General features: G+C 54.0%; 1 protein-coding gene across 7 annotated transcripts in view; it reads left to right on the forward strand.

The window, feature by feature from the left end:
- The first annotated feature begins 1,633 nt into the window (after positions 1 to 1,633).
- L1cam (L1 cell adhesion molecule) overlaps positions 1,634 to 24,446 on the forward strand; it is a 30,190-nt gene continuing 7,377 nt past the window's right edge. For 4 of the 7 annotated variants that reach the window (XM_070039491.1, XM_070039493.1, XM_070039496.1 and 1 more), the window contains exons 1-16: positions 3,074 to 3,167; positions 14,415 to 14,592; positions 17,953 to 17,967; positions 18,755 to 18,860; positions 19,081 to 19,280; positions 20,306 to 20,428; positions 20,527 to 20,697; positions 21,725 to 21,836; positions 21,966 to 22,153; positions 22,276 to 22,407; positions 22,517 to 22,660; positions 23,172 to 23,283; positions 23,379 to 23,545; positions 23,639 to 23,795; positions 24,014 to 24,138; positions 24,277 to 24,387. In XM_070039491.1, the coding sequence (XP_069895592.1) occupies positions 14,517 to 14,592; positions 17,953 to 17,967; positions 18,755 to 18,860; positions 19,081 to 19,280; positions 20,306 to 20,428; positions 20,527 to 20,697; positions 21,725 to 21,836; positions 21,966 to 22,153; positions 22,276 to 22,407; positions 22,517 to 22,660; positions 23,172 to 23,283; positions 23,379 to 23,545; positions 23,639 to 23,795; positions 24,014 to 24,138; positions 24,277 to 24,387 (1,939 nt within the window). In that variant the 5' untranslated portion in view covers positions 3,074 to 3,167; positions 14,415 to 14,516. Of the gene's footprint in view, positions 1,680 to 3,073; positions 3,168 to 14,414; positions 14,593 to 17,952; positions 17,968 to 18,754; positions 18,861 to 19,080; positions 19,281 to 20,305; positions 20,429 to 20,526; positions 20,698 to 21,724; positions 21,837 to 21,965; positions 22,154 to 22,275; positions 22,408 to 22,516; positions 22,661 to 23,171; positions 23,284 to 23,378; positions 23,546 to 23,638; positions 23,796 to 24,013; positions 24,139 to 24,276; positions 24,388 to 24,446 lie in introns of those variants that run through there. The other 3 variants (XM_070039494.1, XM_070039495.1, XM_070039492.1) reach the window with 2 other exon arrangements.

Genomic DNA, 24,446 nt, shown 5'->3' on the forward strand with positions numbered 1-24,446 from the left:
AGTTTTGTAAACACCTTTGAAGAAAGTAAACTGGCTTTTTTTACAAAGTTGTTTTGTTTTACTTTTTCTTTCTTGTTGGTCATGGGGCTTGAAATCAGGGCTTGGGCGCTGTCCTTGAGCTTTTTCTGCTCAAGGCTAGCATTGTACCACTTTGTGCCACAGAGCCACTTCTACTTTTCAGGTGGCTAATTGGAGATAATAGTCTCACAGATTTTCCTGCCCAGGATGGCTTTGAACCATCATCATCAAATCTCAGCCTCCTGAATAGCTAGGATTACAGGTGTGAGCCACTGGTGCCTGGCTTACAGAGTTTTTTAAAAGACTTTTTAATATTGTTTTCCAACACGGCTTCATTAAATATTTAAGTAACTCAAATAAAGATATATAATGGTTGGACCAGATGTTATGAACAGTAGAGATAAAGCTCTTTTATGCTATATTTCTAAAACTGTTTCATACAAATCAAGTATTTCCTGAATGCAGAATAATGTTCAAACAACAACAACAAACTAGCTGGGCGCCGGTGGCTCACGCCTGTCATCCTAGCTACTTAGGAGGCTGAGATCTGAGGATCACACGGTTCAAAGCCAGCCTGGGCAAAAAAGTCTATGAGACTCATTTCCAATTAAGTACCAGAAAACTGGAAGTGGAGCTGTGAGTCAAAGTGGTAGAGCTCTAGCCTTGAGCGTAAGAGCTCAGAGACAGTACCCAGGCCCTAAGTTCAAGCCCCATGACAAAAAGGTGGATTTTACTGTGTGCTTCTACTTCAGTGTGGATAAGTAAGAAAATGGGCATTGCAGTCAAGGAGTGAAATCCCAGGTTTTTCATTTACCTTCTGGGTGATTTTGCAGCAGTCATTTGACTCCTCTGAACCTCAGGTTCCTGATCAGAGACATGGAGCCAGTAGCAGTAGCATACTCCGTAGTGAGGGCATCAGAAGGAATGAGTAAAGACTACAGGCAGGTTGCACTGTACAGTGCCTCCTGCACTATATGCCATCTCTCTGTGAACCCCAGTTTACTCTGGGAGAGGATAATGGGACTTTTATTATGGGTTCCTGTGGAGATGCAATGAAGTAGCGAAAGGCTCTTTCATGTGGTTCTCATTGAGCCACTTTTGGAGCAATTTGTGTTTCAGTGTCCTTGTCTATGAGACAGAGGCATAGATGAACCTCATGGGTTAGTATGCAAAAGAAATCTGCTAATCTGGGAACCATGGTTAGAACAATGACAGACTCATGGTAGTGCTTACCAAACATGCTATCCTGTAACGATAGTAATTAATATACTTCTGATTAATGGAGACTGCATGGAGTGTTAGACATTGGTGGGTGCATGTGAACTGGGCTCTGGTCCTTTCTTACTGTACCCCTGTCCATGTCACTCTAGTGATCAGCATGAAACCCCAGCTCGGGTAAAGGATTTGGGTTGAGGCCTGGATTGACAGGGTGAGTGGAAGCAGCAGCTTGAGAGGAGAGGCCTAGGTCGGCTTCTGCCAGGCCTATCAGAGCTCATATCAGTTGGGACAGGAAGCTGAAGTCAGCTAGGTGCCCTATGGAAAATACCGATCCCTGCCCAACTTCTGTGCTCCCTGGCCTCATGTGTGACCCAGGCAGGCCCAGTGTCCTTTGCTGTCTCCTGAAGACATTGGAGCAATGGCGCGTCACCAGCTGTAGCCAGGTCAGCTCCGCTCAGGGTCATGGCAGGCAAGGGGGTGGCAGAGTGTCCTTGGCTTGCTTGCATTTTTTTCTCTCTCTCTCTCCCTCCCTTCCTTCCTCCCTCCCTTCCTCCCTCCCTCTGTTCTCTTAGGGGCCTAGTGTTGTCCTATTCTCTCAAAGACCCTCTCAGAGAGTGGGGTGGGGTACCCCATGCCTCTCCTTGCCTAGGAAAGGAAGCTGGCAGGAGGTGGTCCAATGGGGGGGGGCTGGGAAGCAGAACCCGGCACCACTTGAGGGGTGTTGGCAGTCCAAGCTGAGGGCCTCAGGAACGCTTCACTAAGCAACAGGCATGCCCATAAAAATACCGTGGCCACCAGGGCTGCAATCTGCCATCTGGGCCCTAGGCCTTCCTTGCCCTGCGGCTGAAGCCGGATCGGCTCTCGCCTGGTAATTCCAGCCCCTCCACGTTGCCTCGGCTGGGAGGTTTCAGTCACCAGCTTGGAAGGGGGGCGCTGGGGAGGAGGGCCCTCCCTCCTTCCAGATTCATTCCGCACCAAGGGCTTTGACAGCGTGGGGCGGGCGGAAAAGGTCGGGATGAGGGCAATCCTGAGGAACAAAGAAATGAGATACCGAACCTGGCGGGGAGCTTGGGGTGGCAGGTGGAGGGCATCCTCTCCGCGTGACCTTTTCTTCCGTGGGTTCGCCTATGGCCTAGTTTCTCGCTGGGGCTCTGGAGTGCGCAGATGCCTGTATCCCAACACGCCTCCATGGCAGGTTGGGGTGGGGAGCTGAAGGCCCTGTGTACCCTTCCGTTAAAGACCCCTACCAGGCGCCTGGATTGGGAGTGACGATTTGGAGGAGAGCTCGGGAAAACGGGGGCGGAGGGGGGGGGGAGAGGAGGGACGGCCAAACGCTGGCTCACCGGGGCGCGTCCCGGACCAGCTGGCTTAAGGGTGCTCATCCCTCCCGGGCTGGCACCCTGGAAGGCTGAATGGGGGGCTGGGGGCGAGGGAATCTGTTTGTCGGCCCGACTCCTCCCTCCACCTCCCAGCACTCCAGGAACACCCCTGCCCAGGGCTTCCAAATCTCAGCGTCTGCGGTGACGGGCTCTCCCGTGGCGGGGCGGGAGGCGCCCTCGGGCGGGGGAGTCCTGCCGGTGCGGGGCCAGCGGAGCGCGCGTGGGGCTCTGCGTCTGGGCTCCGCAGGGACAAGGGGCAAGGGTGTGGCGGGGCGGGGCGGACGGCCGGGAGGTGATCTCACTCCTCCCCTCCTCCTCCTCCTCCCCTTCCTCCCCCCTTCCTCCCCTCTTGCGGGCGCTCCCTCCCCCTCCCCTCGGCGCACGCCCGCCCCGCCCCTCCCCCGCCCCGCCGCTGCCGCCGAAGCCGCCGCAGCCTTGGCATCGGCGTCGGCGTCGCCTTCGCAGACTTCCCTGCGCGGCGGGTCCGAGGCCGGCGTGCGTGCGGGCTGCGCGGGCAGCCCGGGCAGCGGCAGCGGCAGCGCGGCGGCTCAGGTAAGGCGGGCTGGCCGGGCCTTTCACACCGGCCGCGGCTGCGACCCGGGGCGCTGCCGCCCTAGCCCTGCCTGGGGCAGGGACCTGGGAGGGTCTTCTCGGCTGCCAACGAGCTCTGCGGCCGGAGCCCCACCCATGCCTGCCACCCGGCTCGGGGCACCGGGGAGTGGACGGGCCAGGGGGGAGGACGCTGGGTGCTGGACACCGACAGGTGAGGGGTACCTGGGTAGGGAGGGCTACGGGGGTGGCCAGGCAGGCTCTGTGTGGGCAGGTGGGCTCAAGTTGGCATGTTCCTGTGAGTGTGTACGTGTGTAAGAAGGGAATCGGGAACACAGCCCAGTGCCCCCCCTTTCCACAGTCGTGGGGTGTGGCTCTGGGCGTGGCTGCCCCTCATCCCGTTCTGGAGCCCTGGGTGGCAAAAAGCCTTAGCCGCTAGCGCTAACATGGTGTGTGTGTGTGTGTGTGTGTGTGTGTGTGTGTGTGTGTGTGTGTGTGTGTGTGTGTGTGTTGGGGGGAAATGGAGGTAAATTGCTCCTGAAATGTGGGGAGTGGGGTGTAGGCAGGAGGAGGAAGACCAGGACTGGGCGCTGCCTCCCCTCCATCCCAAAATAGGGAGGGGGCTTTGTTCTCCTCCTTCTTGCCAAATTCCAGCCAGGGTCCCCTCAAAATCTACTGTAGAACCAGGGTCTTCTCTCAGGGGACGCAGCACAGGTTTTTCTGAACCCCTTTCCCACGCACTCCGTGGCCAGTAACGGTTACACTGGCCTAGATGGTTTGGCACCCATTGATGCCTCCCGCGCACATGGATGTAGAATGTGGGCCCAACCAGGTAGGGGTGAGGAACGGAGGGCCTCTTTGGCTCAGGGCCAAGGGTTTATGGAACGCAAGATGCTTGAGGCCTTATCTCAGATTCCTAGTCCCTCCCTCCTAAGGTCAGAATTTTAGGGTCTCTTGATTGACAGAAATTGCAAAGAACAGCTAGTACAAGCCACTGTCCCCCACAGGGTATCTGGAACCCCCTTTCATGCCAACTGTCTCAGGAAGGCAGGACCACCATCTGTTCACTCTAAGGAGTGGGGGTTTGGCATGTCCTCCAGGTAGATGCTCTGCTCCTGTTTAACACAGAGCCAAGGACAGGGACTCCTGGCAGCCCAGTGCACTCTGCTGACTCACGTGGCCCTGGTAGCTCTTCTTCCTGTGGTAGCTGCTGCCAAGCCCCGTTTCCCTGGTGCTCTGTGGAGTGGCTGGGGCAGGGGCCTGCCTAGGGCCTCTCCCCTCCGATGGGCTCCTTGATGCCAGTGCTGGGAATCAGCCCAGCCAGGCCTCTCACCTGGCACAGCACCCAGGCAACGCCTATTCATGCTCACACCTTGCCCCTCAGCCTTCCAGAACCCTTTGCTGTCTAGGGTTACATGGCAAATTGATGGCTCCTGGGTGTTCCTTCTTTCGACATCCCAGCGTCTCTCTCAGTATATTTATTTATGCATGTGTGTATGCTTAGTCCCCTCAAAGTAATACATCTTACTGTAGTAGATTTGAAATATATAGAGAACAAAAGAAATTAAGAATCACTGGTGATTTGATCACCAAGACAGAAACATGCTTAGCACTCCCCAGCCTTCCTGGTTTGCTACCACTCAGGTTCAAGATAATACCCCCCCCCCCCCCGCGCCGCCCCAACACACACCCAGTGCCCAGAAGTGGCAGGGTCTCATGACCTGTGGCCAGTAATGGGAACTGCTCTGGCAATGACTGCCCAGGAATTGAATAGTCATCAATGGGCAGTCATTCACTGGGCAGATTCTCACTGGCTCTGGGCTGCTACCACCACTGCATGGCGTGCAGATTCTTTAGAATTAAAGGGAAAAGAGTGAGGACAGGCCTTATTGGAAGATTACTCCATTGAGCAGGGGTGGCCCATCAGTACTCCCCAGTTGGCCTACTCCAATTGCCATGATAAGCAAACAGGCCAAGTCTGGCTCGGGACGGTCAAAGGGAGGGCCTACTGAGCCACACTGGCCATTCCTTAGCCCAATGACTAGGGACATTCAGACTTGGGGCTTCAGCTTGGTTGGCTATCACCTGAAGGAGAGACTTTGCTGATCTCTGAGGTCTCTTTCCAGATAAATGGCCACTCCTGTTCCAGCTGGTAGCACAAGGCCAACTGCAGGACAGCCTGGAGAATGTTCTCTACTGTGGAGTAGAGGCAGGGTCCTCAGAGGGCGTGTAGTTCCCCTCCCCCCCCCCAACCCCCCCCTCCGCCCCGTGGTGCAGATACTGGAGGCTGCATTCTAGCTCTAGGCTGTGCCTGCCCTGCCCTGCCCTGCCCTGCTTCTGTGATTGGGAAGGCTGGAGTTAGACTCTTGAGTGGAGACACCTGAAATGGTCCCTCTGCAGTCTCCCCAGCCCCTGTCCAGCCTGTAATCTTTCTGTCTGTCACTAGCTGCGATTTGCGCATCCTTGCTGCCACCCTGTCAGCTTCCAGCACACATTACCTTCCCTTTTCTTCCTTATTTCTCCATTGGGGTGGGGGGTGGGAGATGCGTCCTCCTTCTTTTCCCTCTCTTGGCCTGCACACTTCCCCTTCTGTGCCCACCGCCCTTTCACATCCTCTTTTGTTTATCTTTTATCTTTCTTCCCCCTCCCTGCATCCCCTAAACCCCTCCCTCCTCCCTCAAGGGCTGCTGTGAGAGCCCCTCAGGGTGCACCTCAGTGGGGCTCCATATGCCTGGATTGGGCCTAGGATCCCCCTCCTGTGCTCCCCCATCTGACCTGCAGGGTAGAGTGGGGACACTGGTGGCCACCGCCAAGAGGAGGACTAGAGGAAGCAGCAAGCCCACCCTGCCTGCTCCCCAAGTATCAACAGGGTCTTTGTGGTTTCCTAAAGGCTGTGGTGAGAGGGAAAGGGAGGAGCCAGAGGAGGGCGGGGAGTTCCTTTGCAGGGAGAGGATCTGGTCTACTGGGCTTTCTAGAAGCTTTTCTTTGTCCACTGCACCCCCACCCCCACCCCCAGGCCTCAGGAGCTGCCTTCTGCCCTTCCAAGTGGACAAACTGCAGGGTCACGGCCTTCCCAAGCAGCAGTGCATGCATCTCTGGCCCCTAAACCTGGCAGAGGTAGCTGTGTAAGCCAGGAATTGGGTGGAGCAGGAGAGTGGCACAGTCCTGGGCTTTATGCACTTGGCCAAGGGAGACTGCTGAGCCTGTGCCTATCAATGGCAGTCTGAGGGTGGAGCTGGAAGGATGGGGCCTGCATCTCCACGAGCTCCTACCTCCCCACAACTCATCTAAAGCATCCAGTGCTGGGCAGAGATAGGGGGAGGGTACCCCAGTCCAGAGGGTTGCACAAGATGCACTGCTGAGAGGCTTTGGGTGTGTATGTGTGTGTGTGTGTGTGTGTGTGTGTGTGTGTGTGTGTGTGTGTGTGTGTGTGTAATTTCCAGTATTGGCTGCTGCTTTTGGGTAGTATATTTGACTGCATATGTGTGTGTGTATATGCATGTGTGTGTTCTTGAGAGGGTATGCACACATATCTTTGTGTGTGTATTCACATGGATTCCCCTCAGACACCCCAATCCCCAATAGAGCTTGTGCTAGGAAGGGGTGCAGTGAGAGTCATGACCATGGGGGCTGACAGACAGCTCTGAATCATATGGGGACACAGCATCTGGTCAACCCAGACTTGTGGCTTCAGTGTTTGGGTTCACTCAGGCCCCCTCCCCAGCTGCCTGCGTTCATGCCTTAGGAATGCTAAGGCCCTAGGGAGGACAGAGGCCCCATTGTCCACCCCCAGGCTTCCTGTGCCCCTTCTGCCCTTTAACCTTTGGGAATGGGGATCGGGGGGGGGGGGTCTGGTGGGGCCCTAGCAGTGTCTGAGCCGTTTCTAACACTACCAAGCTTCTGGGTTAGTCACTTTCCCCCAGCACCTCCTCTGTAGTGCCTACTTATTCTGCAAACCCATAGCCAAAGGAAGGGACGTGATGCATATTGTCCTCTGTCTCCTGGGACCTGGTCCCTGAAGCCCCTTCTAGTGTAAGATGATCTTCACTCACTGAGGAAGCTCAGGGCAGGGAGGGGCCCTGCTGTCTGGGCTGCCTCCTGCCTCTGCCTTTGTGATTCTGGGAAACTAAGACCTGGCTCTCTGCTCAGCCTCAGTCTCCCCTTCAGCACACGAATGGACTCATTGTTGTCAGTAGGCTCTGGGTGGAGAGGGGCTTTCCAGGTAGTGAAGGTCTCTATGAGGGGGCTCTAGAGTCTTCAGTTGTAAAAAAGGAAATACAACAGGCCAGGATTCTGCGGAGCGGATGAACCAGTGTCACGTGAGGCCCCCCCAGGCCCTCAGGCTGGGGGGCCCAGCCCAAGGATAGACAGGTCGTTTGGAGTCCAGCTCCTGCTCTGGGATGTTTCCCATGTCGTCCTTGTACATGCCTCCAAAATTTCCCTACCTACCTTCCACATTTGCCTGCCATCTGCCTAACAAATTGGCTCGTCCCTAGGGGAAAGGATGGCTTGGAGGCCATCCTAGTCTATGGCCCTGGGACCCAAGAGTCCCTGAAAAGTCACTAGACCCCTTGGAAATTTCAGGAGCCTCCACTCCATCTAAAATCTCATCCCAGTGAGTGTCCACTTCTGGGCCCCGATTTCCTTGTCTTCAGTGCGCTAGTGAGGGGGGATGGATCCGGGTGCTTGACAATGCATAGGAGAGGCCCTGGGATGTAGGGAGTGCTAGCCATAAACTCATTTAAGAAAATGAAGCTGACTGAGATCACAATGTGTGTGTGTGTGTGTGTGTGTGTGTGTGTGTGTGTGTGTGTGTGTGTGTGTGTGTGTGTGTGTGTGTGTGTGTGTGTGTGTGTGTGTGTGTGTGTGTGTGTGTGTGTGTGTGTGTGTGTGTGTGTGTGTGTGATGGGGGGAGGAGTGTGAGGGGGTGGAGGGAGTGGAGGGTGGGGCCAACCAATAGTAAGAATCCTCCCTTTCTTCCCCACAAAGAGTTAACCTCTCTCTGCCCCACTCCCTACCATTAAGGAAAATGGTCCTTTACAGGTGAGCCTTAGTTGCCTTGGAGACTGAAGCCTCCAGCAAAGAGGGGGGGTTGGGATGAGGGGGGCTGAAGCAGAATGAGAGATAGGGGAGCTGAGGTGGGGCTGAGGTACAATTGCTCCATTCCTCATTTAGGGAGGGGGGAGGAGGAGCCTATGATTTCTGGGCCTCCAGTTACCTGTGGGGGCTCCCTTGAGCAGCCGCCTTTATGTATTATCTAAATAACCCAACAGGCTAGTACAGCAGTGCTTTCCCACCTCTGCTCACAGGCTCCATCACCATAGAAACCAGCCAGGCACAGCCTGGTGGGGAGGGGGAGGAGAAGCCTTAAAGGGACATGGAGTATGAGATTCAGGTGACACCCATCACCTTATATCTGCACTGACAGGCACAAACGCTCCCACACTGCCCCTAGGCCTGCAGGACAGGGATCTGCCACCCACATTGACCTTTCCATGTACCTGGGGCACTGAGCAACAGTCCAGTCCCCGATCTGGACTGCTGAGACATCAAATGCTGCCATTTGTAACAGATGCTGGGCAGAAAGGCCCTGATACTGCTCCATCCGTGAAGTGGGCTTTCATATCGCTTTTTTTCCCCCATTGTGGGGCTTGAACTCAGGGCCTGGGTGCTGTCCCCCTGAGGCTCTTTTGCTCAAGGCTTAGCGCTCCACTTCCTGTTTCTGGTGGTTCATTGGATGTTACATCTCATGGACTTTCCTGCTTGGGCTGGCTTTGAACTATGATCCTCAGATCTCAGCCTCCTGAGTAGCTAGGATCACAGGCATGAGCCACTGGTGCCCAGCTTGTTGCTTCTTATTTGAGAACTACCCCCAGCAGGGTGGAGAGCTGGTGGACACATGTGCAGTAAGCATATGCAGGATGCCCCCTGGAAGGTAGGTGTGTGTGTGTGTGTGTGTGTGTGTGTGTGTATGTATGTGTTCAGGATTGAAGCAGCACCCCAGGTCTCAGCCAGGCTCCCTAACCTCTCAGGTCCTTCCTTAGCAACCAGCTTCCTTTCAGACAGGCAAGCTATGTGGTGCAGATGGCAATGCAGTATGTTATGGAGTAGACCAGTACTCCCTAAGGGATCCAGGGCACAAGCTGGGGGGGGGGTTCAGGGGTGAGGCTCCTTTGGAGCCCTCACAGATCTTCCTCTAAGCCTTGTCTCCTCAGTGCCTGCCACACCCCTTCTTCTCACCTGATCAGTGCAGTTTGTGAGACCCCCCCTCCCACAAGGGGTGGGGGCAGGATGTGTTTGGCTCTTTTCCAGCACAGAGGCTGGTGTACACAGTTGGTGCACACACACACACACACACACACACACATACACACACAGAGTCACTGTTGTGCCTGTGGTTGCATGTGCACTTCCCCCAGCCTGGCGGCTGCTTATTCAAACACATGTACACATACATACGCACATGCGCATGCACATGCATGCACACACACGCGCACACACACACACACACACACACACACACACACACACTCACAGAGGAATCTTTCAAGGATCTATTGTAATCCCTCCCTCACCTCTCTCTCCCACATTCCTTCTCCCTGCAGGAGTCTCCACCTGTCCTCTGGCTCGTGTAGGTGGGTTGGCCAGCAGTGGGTCATTCATCTTGTCTTACAACTGTCCTCTTGCCCTCGTGCCACAAGTGGGCAGGGATTTGCTGCCTATCACTGTGTGGCTTTGTTTGTCTCTCTGGGTCCTTCTTTACCCTCTATTTGTCTCTCCACTCAGCTCATTCATCCAGCCTGACCTGCTAGCTTGAGAAGGGCCCCTCCCTGACCCAGGCGCATCTTCTCCTCCCTCCCCACCCCTTGCCTGGCACACCCCTTAGGGACAGGAAAGCTGTGGAGGCATCATTTGCCTCCACGCAGGCGCACATGCACACGCCCACTCCACTTCTTGCTGCCATTTCTGAGCAGTATTTTCTGCAGCGGTCTCTCACCCTTTGTACTCCTTTTTTTTTCTTTTCCCTCCCTTTCCCCTGGCCTGGATCTCCATTGGTGGATTTCTTCTTGTTAGTTTTCCTAGTCTTCCAAAGGCTGTCTTTGTTTCCCCGTTCCCCACCCCATGTCTCAGCCTCTCCTGCTCCCTCCAACCACTTCTCACTCTGTCTGTCACCCTCAGCAGGCTGGGCCTTGGCTCCATCTGTGGAATACTTGCCCCTCCTCCTTTGCCCTTGGTGGTGCTGATGGGGGGTCGCGGCCTGCTGAGCTAACAACCTTAGCTTGCTCTATAATTGCTTGAGGAATGGTGAGAGATCAGAGACCCGGCAGCGGTGGGAAGGGAGGCAGGAGAGCCCCCTCCCAGCTGTCAGAGGCCTCTCAACCTTCTGGTTGTTTTCTTCTACTATCTCAATGCCCAGGGCGGTGGCAAGTGGGGTGACAAATACCAGAAAATGGGGGGAAAATAGCTGAATATAGCATAGCCTCATGGCTATGATGAACTGGGGGTGAATACAGGGTGGTATAGCATGGGGACTAGGGAAATGGGGATTTTCTGTTTCCCCTAGGTCTGTACCCCAAGTATGCATGCCCAACACCATTGTGGGAACCTAGACTTGGAGGACTAATGGGGGAACTGGCATGGCAGAAATAATCAGTCCAACAAACAGAGCATCAAAGCGTCCTTATAGGCAGGAGGATCTTCCTTTGAGCTACTTTTGCTTCAGTTTCCTCCCCTTCCCCCTCAGAAGACCAATGCTCAGAGCTCCCAAGGCTGCTGTTTGATCCCTTGCTCTCTGATCTGAGTCTCCCACTGCTTCCTACAGGCCTTGAAGTCAAGGCCAAGGCTGCCTGAGGCCCAGCCCTCATAGCACTGGCTTTGTGAGTAAAGCATCCACTGTTCTCCTCCCTTCTGGTCTCCAGCTTAGCTTTTGCAAGTTAGGAATTGGCCATCCATGTTCCACTTCTTGCCCTTATGTAACATTCTTTTGGCCTCTAGGCCATCTATGTTGACCCATAGTGGTGTTTCTCCACCAGCTTCACCAGCCAGTGGGAGAATCTGAGAGCTCCAAGCTGACTGCTACTCTCCCTTCCATTTTCTGTGTCTAGTCCCTGGCAGTTTGCCACATTTACCACTCTTCTCAAGTGCTTTCTTGCACTAAACTGATTTGTTGCTCCTGCTTGCCTCCTGACAGAACTGAAGCCTTAGCACAGCCTTCCAGGCCTCCTTACCTACTCTTTTTTTTTGGGGGGGGGTCCAGTCGTGGGGCCTGAGCTCTGGGCCTGGGCGCTGTCCCTCAGCTCTTCAGCTCAAGGCTAGTGCTCTACCATTTGAGCCACAGTACCACTTCCTGCTTTTTTCTTTTTTCTTATGTGGTGCTGAGGAATCGAACCCAGGGCCACATGCATGCAAGGCAAGCACTCTACCACTGAGCCACTCCTTACCTACTCTGTTGGTGTTATTGATGAGGCTTGGTTTCCCCTTTGACAAGGTCCTGGCTGGATTTGACACCTCCAGCTCTTACCTCTCCTGTACTTGCCTCTTTTTATCTGCAATTTCAGTTGCCTCTCCTACTGGGAGGTTGTTCCATAATCTGATCATTGTCAGAGAAGGCCTCTTTCTTAGATCCCATCTTTGGGACCCATTTCATGCAAGTAGACACATAGGTTCGTCTAGCATTGCTTGGGTTTGTAGTGCATACATCTAGCAGTTGACCCGTAAAGATTAAAAAAAAAAGAAGAGCCAGAAGTTGAGACTACCAGATACTTGAGAGGTATCAGAAATATTGTCCTGAGAAATGTTCCAGCACTTTCCCTGGTCCCTGCCCTGATTCTGGCCTGGAACATCTGGAAGTGAGGGGGTCACAATTGCCTCTATTCTTTATTGCCTCCCCCCACTCCCCCCAAGGGACTGAGCAGCAGCAGCAATGTACTTTCTTTATTCCCTCCTCCTCCTCCTAATAATAATAATAATTCTTTTCTTTTGGTGTCAGTACTTGGGCTTGAACTCAGGATCTTGCTTTCTTATGTGGCTTTTATTTCCTGCTCAAAGCTGGCTTTCTATCACTTGAGCCACACCTTCATTTCTGGTTAATTGGAGATAAGAGTCTCAGACCCTTCTGCAAAAGCTGACTTCCATCTTGGGTCCTTAGATCTCAGCTTTCTGAGTAGCTAGGATATAGGTTTAAATCACTGGCACTCAGCCCAGGCTGGCTTTCAACTGTGATACTCAGATCTCACCCTTCAGACGTGAGCCACACAATCTGGCTTTCCCACCACTTCTTTTCCTTTTTGTTTTGTTTTTTTTTTTCTTCTTTTTGTTACTAGTGCTGGGCCTTAGGGCCTTGTGCTCTCAATTGTCTTATTCATGGCTGGCCATCAACCACTTGAGCCATTCTTTCAGTCTGGCATTGTACTGGTTAATTGGAGATAGAGCCTAACTGATTTCCTGCTTGGGTTGGCTTTGAACCACAGTTTTCAGATGTCGGCCTCCTGAGTAGCTAGGATTACCAGTACCTGGCCCTTTTTTTGTTTGCCAGTCCTGGGGCTTGAACTCTGGGCCTAGGAACTGTCTTTGAGCTTCTTTTGCTCAAGGCTAGCACTCTACCATTTGAGCCACAGTGCCACTTCTGGATTTTGCTGTTAATATGATACTGAGGAATTGAACCCAGGGCTTCATGTAGGCTAGGCAAGAACTCTACCACTAAGCCACATGCCCAGCCCCTGGCTCCCACTAATTCTTTCTTTTTTGGGGGGGGGGTCCGGTCATGGGGCCTGAACTCAGCCTGGGCACTGTCTCTCAGCTCTTCAGCTCAAGGCTAGCGCTCGCTCTACCACTTGAGCCACAGCACCACTTCTGGCTTTTTTTCTTTTTGCTTATGTGGTACTGAGGAATCGAACCCAGTGCCTTATGCATACAAGGCAAGCGCTCTACCACTGAACCACTTCCCAGTCTCATCCCACTAATTCTTTTTTTTTTTTTTGGTCAGTTGTGGGACTTGAACTCGGGGCCTGAGCGCTGTCCCTCAGCTCTTCAGCTCAAGGCGAGCGCTCTACCACTTGAGCTACAGCGCCACTTCCGGCACTCATGGTCTCTCCTGCCCGGGCTGGCTTTGAACTGCGATCCTCAGATCCCAGCCTCCTGAGTAGCTAGGATTACAGGTGTGAGCCACCAGCGCCCGGCTCATCCCACTAATTCTTAAGGGCAAGCTTACTTTCTCATTCTTTTTTTATTGCCTTTCATCTTGCAGCACCCAGGTATCAGTTGATTCTGAAAGCTGCAGCAATAAGAGCATAAGAAGGTTCCTTTTTCATATGTGTGCACACATATGGTGGGAAAGCCAGATTGTGTGGCTCATGTCTATAATCCTAGTTACTCAGGAAGCTGAGAGCTGAGTATCACAGTTGAAAGCCAGCCTGGGCTGAGTGCCAGTGATTCACACCTATATCCTAGCTACTCAGGAAGATGAGATCTAAGGACCCAGAGTGGAAGTCAGCTTAAGCAGAAGAGGCTAAGACTCTTATCTCCAATTAACCAGAAATGGAGGTGTGGCTCAAGTGATAGAAAGCCAGCTTTGAGCAGAAAAAAAGCCACACAAGAGTGCAAACAGACATGCATATTCATCCTGCACTGATCCATACAGACACACAAATTGGCACACAACACACACATACACACAGCTAGTAGCCCTGGATATTGATTACCCATGCAGACACCCCAACAAAATATACCACTCATGAGTGTACTTCCCCCAGAGAAGTCACACATATGCTCATGCACACACAGCCACATAAATTCTGGTGGGATCTGGCTTCCTCCGTATATGCAAATCCCCATCTACACACATGCCCATGCACACCTACTTATAGGCACATCAAGACACACATGGGAACGCATGCACAGAGCAGCTGGCAGCATGCACACGGGGTTTGATTGGGGCAACAAGTTGGTGTTGGGGAGGCAGCTGGCAGGAAGGCATAGACAGAATGAGAAGGGAATGGAAGGCAACCTGGAAGCTAAGCCAAGGCTATCTCTTCCAGGTTTTTTCTACAAGGTGGGGTGGGGAGTGGAGAGGGACAGGATGGGGAAGCCGCCCCTCCCCCTGGCGGCTGGGGGAGGGGCTGAAGGCGGGGCTAGGATCCTGGCTGGCCCAGATGTTAGTCACTAATGTCCATCCGTCCATTCTCTCTTGTCCCTTCCCCACGCCTTCTCTTTCCTCTTCCCTTCCCCTGGTGCCCCCTCCACCACCGGCAGCTCTACCTTAAGTCAACCATCAGCCCCCTTCCTTCCGGCGGGAGCGTGAGCTGAGCCCGGCGGGCTGTGCCGCGCCAAGCCGCCGCTGGCGCTGCTGGGAAGATGGACGTGGCGCTGTGGTACGTGTGGCCGCTGCTCCTCTGCAGCCCCTGCCTGCTGATCCAGATTCCCGACGAATGTGAGTAGTCGTAAGGAGCCTCGGCACCTTCACTCGCTGCTGTTCTAGGCCTTTGTAAAATCTTCTACCTTCCTATTCTGGACTCTCACCCCTTCTTTTCTGAGTACAAGGTACCCAAGGGCGTTCGGTAAAGGGAGAAAGCACAGGGCGTGTCAGCACCATGGACAGGAACTCGTGCCATTCCAGCACCACGGACAGCAGTCCGTGCGGAAGGCTGGCCGCTGGCACGTGGGGTCTCCTGTGCCGTCTGAGACCCTTAACCTATCTTTTCCCAGCTCACCCAAGCTTCTCTGCTTCTGCTCCCCCTAGACGCACCCAGGGATGTGGTGGCCAGGAGAACGGGGGTAATCCCCAATTCTCAGCTACCATATTGAAAGTCTCAATTTCATTACAAGATTAGGCACTCCCAAACTGGCCTATTTGGGGCCCTAGAAAAAAACCAGGTCCCAACCTAACAGCCTTCTGGATCTTTTATTTTATTATTTTTTGTGTGTGTGTGTCAGTTGTGGGGCCTGCACTTTGGGCCTTGGCACTGTCCCTCAGCTCTTCAGCTCAAGGCTAGTGCTTTACCACTTGAGCCACGGTGCCACTTCTGGCTTTTTTGGCTTATGTGGTGCTGAGGAATCAAACCCAAGGCCTCATGCATGCAAGGCAAGCACTCTACCACTGAGCCACCTTGCCAGCCCCTGGTTCTTTTATTTTTGTGTGTAATTATTTTGTGGAGATGGAGGGAGGCTACTGGAGCATGTGTCTATGACTGTAACTTTCTTGAGGGGGAGGGGAGTCACAGGTACATGCAGAGTATGCTCATGAGTATGACTAATAAGGTTGTGACTCAAACATGAGTATTTGTGTGTGCTTTGTGAGCTAGGCAGATTGCATATTTGTATGTGTGTTGTGTGTGTCTTGACTAAGTGTGGATATTTGTGAGTATAATTTTGATTTCCTGCATAGGTAAGTCTGTGAATCATTGTAACAGTTATTTATTGATCAGATCTGTAAAGCTCTGGAGTTATTTGACTTTAATATTTGATCATAGAGAGCTGTGTGTACATGTGGATGAGCACATGTTTGCATGTGGGGTTATTTTTACTGGGGTAAGAGTTTTTCTTTAGTATGGCAAGACTTATAAACACACTTGCCTGAGTGGCAAGTGTCCCTTACAGAGGAGCATTTTCATGGGACACTGGTGACTCACATCTATAATCCTAGCTTTTCACAGGCTGAGATCTGAGGATTGTGGCTCAAAGGAAGCCAAGACAGGAGCAAGAAAGCTCAGGGACTGTGCCCAGCCCCTGAGTTCAAGCCCTATGGCTGACAAAAAGAAAAAATAGAGTATTATATAGATTACCATGTATAAGAGATCTGTGTATCTTCAGCTACAAGGTCTAATCCCCTCTGTGCCTCATTTTGCCACCTTTTTCTCTGAGCCCAGACGTAGTGAGACCATTTAGGCAGCAGGGGTGGAGAAAAGTAGGGATGGGATAGGAGGCAAGAGAGATAGGCGTGGGAGACAACTGGCATAAGGGAGCAGCAAGAGTTTGGAGATGATAAGCTGGTAGGATAGATGTTGGGATTCCCCCTTAGAAACACAGCACATGGACATCTGTGCAGTCACCCCACGCAGAATCCCATAGATCCACAGGGACATGGGAATGGGACTGACTCAGATGAGTCAGAAACCTGTTCCAACTAGAGGCTTCGCCACCAGATACACACAAAGGCATAGTCTTCCATACTGACACAGGGTTGGGTATACCCTGGGGTGACCTACAACACTGTACACTGAAACCTGAGCACACACAAACAGATCTACAGGTGTACTTGGGAAAGCCACAAATGAACAGATACACTACAGATACTGGAAAATCTATGGCAATATGCACATCCTCCTATGTGCCCAGACCCCCATGTTTGTATATTCATAGCTATGTACTGGTCCTCCTGTCCTCTGCCTTCTCTCCTTTGCTTTTCAAGCACTGCCTGGTATGAATGCCAGGGCCTTATTCAGGCTATCAGCCCACCCTACTAGCAAAAAGGCTGGACCATCTTACTTGGGTGTGTCTGCATGTGATGAGGACAGAGACTTTATTTTTGTCCTTCATGGGACTTGAACTCTGGGCCTGGGCACTGTCTCTGAGCAATTCACCTCAAGGTGAGTGCTCTACCACTTGAACCACAGGGCTACTTTAGGTTTTCTGGTGGTTAATTGGAGATGAGTCTCCCAGATGTTCCAGCCTGAGCTGGCTTTGAACCTCGATCCTCAGATCTCAGCCTCCTGAGTAGCTAGGATTATAGATGTGAGCCACCAGCGCCCAGCTTAGAGATACATTTTTTAATGGCAAAGAGTAGGAGAGAGAATTATTCTAGAGAATGTAGCAGCCCCAAGGCTTCCCTATTGAAACCTCCCCTCTACCTTTTCTTTTCCAGCCCAACCAGGCCCTTTTGTCTCTTTACCTGCTTCCTCCACTATGGAGTTTTCCCTGTCCTGTCATCCTTGTCACTGTCTTGCTCTTGGGCTGTCTGCGCAGGCCCCTCTCCAGCTCAGAGCCCCCTGAGCTGTCCCTAGGGAGCCTTTTCCTTTGGGGGGGGGGCTTTACACTTTACACTGAGGTCTTTCTCAGAGACAAAGCTTTCAGAGCCAACCCTCTGTTCCTCTGCCTCCTCTCCTCTCCCTCAGTCCCCTCCCTGCTTCTGCTCCCTGGAGTCCTAGGGTTGGGGCAGTTGCTCTGACCTCTGCCCCAGGGCGCTTGGTGGCCACCCGAGAGGAAGGAAGGGGACCGAAGGAGGGCTGGCGCCATTCCTGCTCTGCAGGCTGTGGAGACTCAGATGCAGCAGGGCCTTTGGGAGGCTTTGGAAGGGGAGGGGCCGCTGGGCTCTGAAGGCTGGGCTTGGGTAATTGAAAACACTGAGCTGTGCTAATTGGATTAGGAGGGAAGTGGCTGGAGCAGGGGAGGGTGTGCTGGTTGTTGGCTGTCTGCTCTCAATCGTCCATTACATCCTGGGTGGGGCCAGGCCGGTTCAGCACATGGTTATCCCAGGCCTTGTCTGGGGGCTGCAACGTCACTCCTGGTTAAAGGCAAGATCCCCCCGCCACCCTCCTACACTCCCCATCTCAGTCTGGAGAAGCTCCTCTCCTTGGGCAGTCCCCCACCTAGGGAGGAATTATCTGGACTCTGTCCTGCCTCCCTGGGCTTGAGCTGCCACTGCTGCCGCCTGGCATGTCTCATTGTCCCCCTTCCCATCCCGTCCCCATGAGTGTCTGCTTGAGCCTGCTGCTCCTGTTCCAAAGGCTGTGCCGGCCGGGGCTGCCTCTCAACATTTCTCTCCCTTTTTTCCCTTGCTATCCGGACTGCTCAGATGAAGGACACCATGGTAAGTGGGAGGAAGGGTGGGAGTGTGGCTCAGAAGGTCAAGCCCAGAAGGAAGAGGGGCCTTTGGCTGAGCCAGCACACACGTATCCCCTATAGGTAGCACCCCTCCTGGTATGCACTATGCAGGTCTGGCGGAAGTGTTTCCTGGGTCTTGGGTCCCTGTCCCCATTGTCACAATATAGAGGGTCCTGGAAGCTTCTCCTCTCTTACCAGTTTGGGGCCTTGCTCTGTGCCCATGCTGAGATTTCTGCTACTCATGGTTTCCATCTACTGCTGTCCTTCCAATGTGCCCTCTTCCTGCTAGGGGAGTTTCTGCAGCTTTGGCTTTTGTTGTTTCTTCTCTTGATTCCTCTCCACACGTTTATTTCTGTGTAACTCTCAGCTTCACTCTTAATGTCCCGCAACTGCGTAATTTCTTTTCTTTTTCTTTTTCTTTTTTTTTTTTTTTGCCAGTCCTTGGGCTTCAACTCAGGGACTGGGTGCTATTCCTGAGGCTCTCTGTGCTCAAGGCTAGTGCTCTACCACTTGAGCCTCAGCACCACTTCCAGCTTTTGCTATGTATGTGGTACTCAGGAATGGAACCCAGGGCTTCATGCATGCAAGGCAAGCATTCTGCCACTAAGCCACATTCCCAGCCCAGCTGGGTATTTTCTCCCCCCCCCCCCCCCCCGTCTCTTTTCCATGGCCACAAGGCCACACACACTGTTTCCCTCTCAGTGGGACAAGGTCAAAGGCCTGATGGCAGGCAGACATAATTTTTACCACCAATCTTCTCATCCTGTCCCCAGTGATGGAGCCCCCCGTCATCACCGAACAGTCTCCACGACGTGTGGTTGTCTTCCCAACAGATGACATCAGCCTCAAGTGTGAAGCCAGAGGCAAACCGGAAGTGCAGTGAGTTACCCCCATACTCTGAGTCTCTGCTGTTCACTGCTGACCTCAGCTTCCAGTTGCTAGGCCTCTCTGAGCCAATTAACTCCTTAGTCTAGAAACTCGCTTGTGGTCTTGAGTTCTCGCATGGGCTCCAGGCCGTGCGAACCCTTGCCTCCAGCCCATTTCAGTCCCTGTCCTAGGTGCCAGCATCTCCAGCCTCTGAATTCTCTTCTGCCCACAGGTTTCGTTGGACAAAGGATGGCATCCACTTCAAGCCCAAGGAAGAAGTGGGGGTGACCGTGCACGAATCACCCCACTCTGGCTCCTTCACCATCACAGGCAACAACAGCTTTGCCCAGAGGTTCCAGGGCATCTATCGCTGCTTTGCCAGCAACAAGCTGGGCACTGCGATTTCTCATGAGATCCAGCTCATGGCAGAGGGTGCGAGGCATTATGGGGACTAGGGAGGGAGGGAGGGAGGAGCTGGGATATTTGAATGACATTGTCACACAGGTCTTGGCTGCTGGTATGGGGGTCTGGGCTGGCAGCTACTGAGCTGATGAGCAGCATTTGAAGGGTTTGTGTGTTCTGCCAGCATGTGGCCCACCCCAGTACCTCTTCCTCTTGCACCCTGAAGTCTGCTCGGTCTTTGCCACATCTCTTTCTCCACTGAACTTCTCACCTCATTTCCCCCTTCCTTCTCTCAGTCTTTCTCACTTCCTGTCTAGTAGAGCTAAAGACAGTGATGGTTGCCCTAGTGCCTGGTGTGCCCTTGCCTCTGGCTAGCCATGTCCCTATCTGAGTCACTCTCTGGCTGGAGTGTAGGGGCCTCTGTTTCTGCCTTGTTTCCTTCTCCACTGTTTTCCGGTCCTCTCTGTCCATCTCAGCTATTTATCTGGCACCACCCCTCAGTTTTCCCCCTTCAAGCTCTGCTGCCATCCTCATCTCTCTTTCTACTGCTCCCACTCTGCCCTTCACTCCTTCCTGCTCTGGGGCTCTGTCTTTATCTGTGTCGCCCTTTCCCTGGGGCTTTTCCTCTGCATTCCATCCTCCCTGAGCTTTCACTTCTCTCCCCTCCCTCAGCCCGCCAGTTACCTTGGGAACCGTTGCCATGGTTTCTGTGTCAAGATGATGGAAGGGTCTGTGACTCCCTCATCCGTCCACAGCTCCCCTCCCCCACGACTGTACCTCAGCCTCCCCCCACTCATCCTTGTCCTTTCCTCAGGGTGGACAGGAGAGCTGGGAATGGTGGAAGGTTAACCCTTCATGGTCTCCTAGTCCTGCTTCACCCTTTCATCCCTGTGAGGTACCAGTGTTCACTGTGAGCCAAGAAAGATGCAGATTCCACCTCCCCACCTGGGCCTCTCACAGCCTTGTCCATCTCCAGGATAGCCCTCCCTCCTCTTGTCCCCTGTCTTGGACTGCCTTGACGGGGAAGAGAGTACCAGCCTCTCCATCCCTTCTAGGTGCCCCCAAGTGGCCAAAGGAGACAGTGAAGCCTGTGGAGGTGGAGGAAGGGGAGTCGGTGGTTCTGCCTTGCAACCCTCCACCCAGTGCGGAGCCGCTCCGGATCTACTGGATGAACAGCAGTGCGTGTGGGAGGAGCTGCTGCTGGGGGCTGCAGTGTCATTGGGGGGAAGATCTTTCTAGAACAATTCCTGACTTTACCTCCTTGCCCCCTTTGCAGAGATTTTGCACATCAAGCAGGATGAACGGGTGACAATGGGCCAGAATGGCAACCTCTACTTTGCCAATGTACTCACCTCAGACAACCACTCAGACTACATCTGCAATGCCCACTTCCTGGGCACCCGGACCATCATTCAGAAGGAGCCCATTGACCTCCGGGTGAAGGCCAGTGAGTGCCACAAGCTCTGCCAGTCCTCCATCCCTCCGTTCCTTCTCACTGTCAGGCCTTGCCCATCCCCGCAGAGAGAGCGGATAACCCCAAGCTTCCTCAGAGACAATTTAGCGCTTGTCTCCACCCCACTCTGAGTCAGGTGGCAAAAAAAGAGATCAGGCACACTTTCGTGTGTGTGTGTGTGTGTGTGTGTGTGTGTGTGTGTGTGTGTGTGTGCGCGCGCGCACGCACGCACACGCCTGCCTGTCCTGGGGTTTGAAGTCAGGGTCTGGGCTCTGAACTTGAGCTTCTTTTGCTGAAAGCTAGCACTCTGCCACTTGAACCATAGCTCCACTACTGGCCTTTCGGTAGTTTATTGGCGATTTCCTGCCCAGGTTGGCTTTGAACCATGGTCCTCAGATCTCAGCCTCTGGAATAACTAGGATTACAGTTGTGAGCCACTGGCACCCAGGCAGGCACACTTCTTATTTTGAGACAGGGTGTCATTATGTAACCCAGGCTGGCCTTGAGTTTGTGGTCTTCTTGCCTCAGCTTCCCAAATGAATGCTGGGATTACCAGAGTGCACCACTATACCCAGTAGGCATTCTTTTTTTCAGTGCTAGGGGTGGAATCAAAGGCCTCACACATTTTGGGCTAGAATTCTACCACTCTACCACTGAGTAGCTAGGACTATAGGTGTGAGACACCACTCTCCAACTCCCCAGCCATTTATTATTATTTTGGGGGGGGGGGGTCCGGTCATGGGGCCTGAACTCTGGGCCTGGGCGCTGTCCCTCAGCTCTTCAGCTCAAGGCTAGCGCTCTACCACTTGAGCCACAGCACCACTTCTGGTTTTTTTCTTTTTGCTTATGTGGTGCTAAGGAATCGAACCCAGGGCCTCAGGCATGCAAGGCAAGCGCTCTACCACTGAGCTACCTTCCCAGCCCCCCCCCCCCAGCCATTTTTTAAAGCGGAGTAGCAAACAGACTGAGGGCCTCACTAGGGCACCCAGCTTTGTGACTCACCTCCCCCTTTGCCTGGCAGCCAACAGCATGATTGACAGGAAGCCACGCCTGCTCTTCCCCACCAACTCCAGCAGCAACCCAGTGGCCTTGCAGGGGCAATCATTGGTCCTGGAGTGCATCGCTGAGGGCTTGTGAGTCTGGGTGTTTGGTGCGGGGGAGGCCTAGGGCTGGGTGACCCCAGCAGATGCTTAGGCCTGTGGGCTCAATGGCCTTGTCCCTTCTCTTGTCTTTTCTCCTCCTTGAACCATGGTTTCGGGCAGCCCCACACCCACCATCAAGTGGCTACGTCCTGGTGGCCCCATGCCAGCAGACCGTGCCATCTACCAGAACCACAATAAGACTCTGCACTTGCTGAATGTGGGCGAGGAGGATGACAGCAGCGAGTATCAGTGCCTGGCTGAGAACTCGCTGGGCACTGCCCAGCATGTCTACCATATCAACGTGGAGGGTATGGGCTTCAGCCTGGTACAGCCTCCCTCGATTGCTTGGCCACGGTCACAGGGGAGGGCAGGGTCTACACGTGGGGCAGCCTCAGGCTGCCCGCAAAGGGTGCTTCCTTTTTCTTCTCAGCCTCCCCATACTGGCTCCATATGCCTCAGAACCATTTGTATGGGCCAGGAGAGACTGCCCGCTTGGACTGCCAGGTCCAGGGCAGGCCCCAACCTGAGGTCACCTGGAAAATCAACGGGATCCCTGTGGAGGGTGAGCAGGGCCTTGGGAGGGGCAGTGAGTATTGTGAACCCCAGGAATGTGGAGGGGAATGAGGAGCCGCCTCAGCATGGCTCAGTGCTCTGGCCTGTTGCGCACGCAGAGCTGCCCAAGGACCAGAAGTACCGGATCCATCAGGGCACTCTGACCATCAGCAACCTGCAACCCAGCGACACAATGGTGACCCAGTGTGAGGCCCGTAACCAGCATGGGCTCCTGCTGGCCAATGCCTACATCCATGTTGTCCGTGAGTGCCAGCATGTCATGCCTACCCACCTGCCCGCCCTCCCTTCATTGCTTATAATCCCCACTCTATCTCCTGCAACTCCCCCCAAATGATTCAGTTAGCATCTGGTATGTCCCCAGTGTACCAGGCTGCCATGCTCCTTGATGAGACCCTTCACCCGTGTATCCCCCTTGCCCAACACAGCAGGAGGGGGCACATGTAGGAAGGGCAGGGTCTTACCATCATGATTGAGCAGAGGTGCACCCTGGGGAAGATGGGACCCCACGCCAGCCTGGTGGCTGGCTTCTGCAGTCTCAGGGAAGACAGGGCTGAGCTGGGAAGAGGCAGACTGCTAGTGGGGCCTTGAGTCATTGGTGACATTTACATGACTGGAATACATCCACGGTACACTTAAGGCAGAGATACAGGAAGCCAGCCATGCGGCCTGGGGATGCTGGGTAGAGAGTCCTTGGCTCCTCTCCAACTTGTGGTCCCTATTCCTGCCCCGTCTTCTGGATTATTCTTCCCTCAGAGTTGCCAGCCAGAATCCTCACAGGAGACAACCAGACATACATGGCAGTTGAGGGCAGCATTGCCTACCTGCTGTGTAAGGCCTTCGGGGCCCCTGTGCCCAGTGTCCAGTGGTGAGTGCCTCATTCCGGTGGGGACCAGTAAGCTATGGTCTGGTTCAGGGAGCCCAGGCCAGTTAGTCTGAGCCAGGCCCAACTGCTCCTTCTAGGCTGGACGAGGGAGGGACCACAGTACTTCAGGACGAACGGTTCTTCCCCTATGCCAATGGGACCCTGGGCATCCGAGACCTCCAGGCCAATGACACTGGACGCTATTTCTGCCAGGCGGCCAATGACCAGAACAATGTGACTATTGTGGCTAACCTGCAGGTTAAAGGTCAGTGGATGCGGCGTCCCTGCGAGGGAGGGCCAGGGTGTCTGGAGTACCTCACAGTGACTCTCCCTCCCCCTCCTCTTCATCACCCTCCAGAAGCAACCCACATCACACAGGGGCCCCGGAACGCAACTGAGAAGAAAGGCTCAAGGGTGACATTTACGTGTCAGGCCTCCTTTGATCCCTCCTTGCAGCCCCGCCTCGCCTGGCGTAGGGATGGACGAGACCTCCAGGAACTTGGGGACAGTGACAAGTGAGGGCTCAGCCCCAAACTTGGAGCAGGGGGGGCGGGGCATAGATGGGGAAGAGCTCAAGGCACACACATGCCTTGGCCATGCGGGAAGCCGTGCTGCTTCACAGGGAGGTCCTTGGCTGAAGGGGGAATGCAATCTGGGGGAGGAGAGGAGACCAGATGGTGGGGAAGGGGCGTGGTTCCTGAGAGGTAAAGGATAAACACAGCCCCTTCCCCAGGTACTTCATAGACGATGGGCGCCTAGTCATCCACAACCTAGAATACAAAGACCAGGGCAACTACAGCTGCGTCGCCAGCACTGAGTTGGACGAGGTGGAGAGCAGGGCTCAGCTCTTGGTGGTGGGTAAGTGCCGAGATGAAATGGGCATGTGGCCCCAGGAAGATCAGGCTCATATTGCCAATCCCTTTTAAGCTGGCAGAGGGGGGTGGTATGCAGCTCTTGAAGTGGAGGGCCAAAGAGTCCCCCCTCCACTCCCCTCAGGGAGTCCTGGGCCGGTGCCTCTGCTGGAGCTGTCCGATCATCACCTGCTAAAACAGAGCCAGGTGCACCTGTCATGGAGCCCTGCTGAAGACCATAACGCCCCCATTGAGAGTAAGACATCTGTGCTATCCCCTGCCCGCCATGACCCCCGCTGGCCCTAACTCTTCCTG

The sequence above is a fragment of the Dipodomys merriami genome, unplaced genomic scaffold (assembly GCF_024711535.1).
Source record: "Dipodomys merriami isolate MVZ:Mamm:240054 unplaced genomic scaffold, mDipMer1.0.p SCAF_3, whole genome shotgun sequence".
In the NCBI taxonomy this organism is placed as follows: Eukaryota; Metazoa; Chordata; class Mammalia; order Rodentia; family Heteromyidae; genus Dipodomys; species Dipodomys merriami.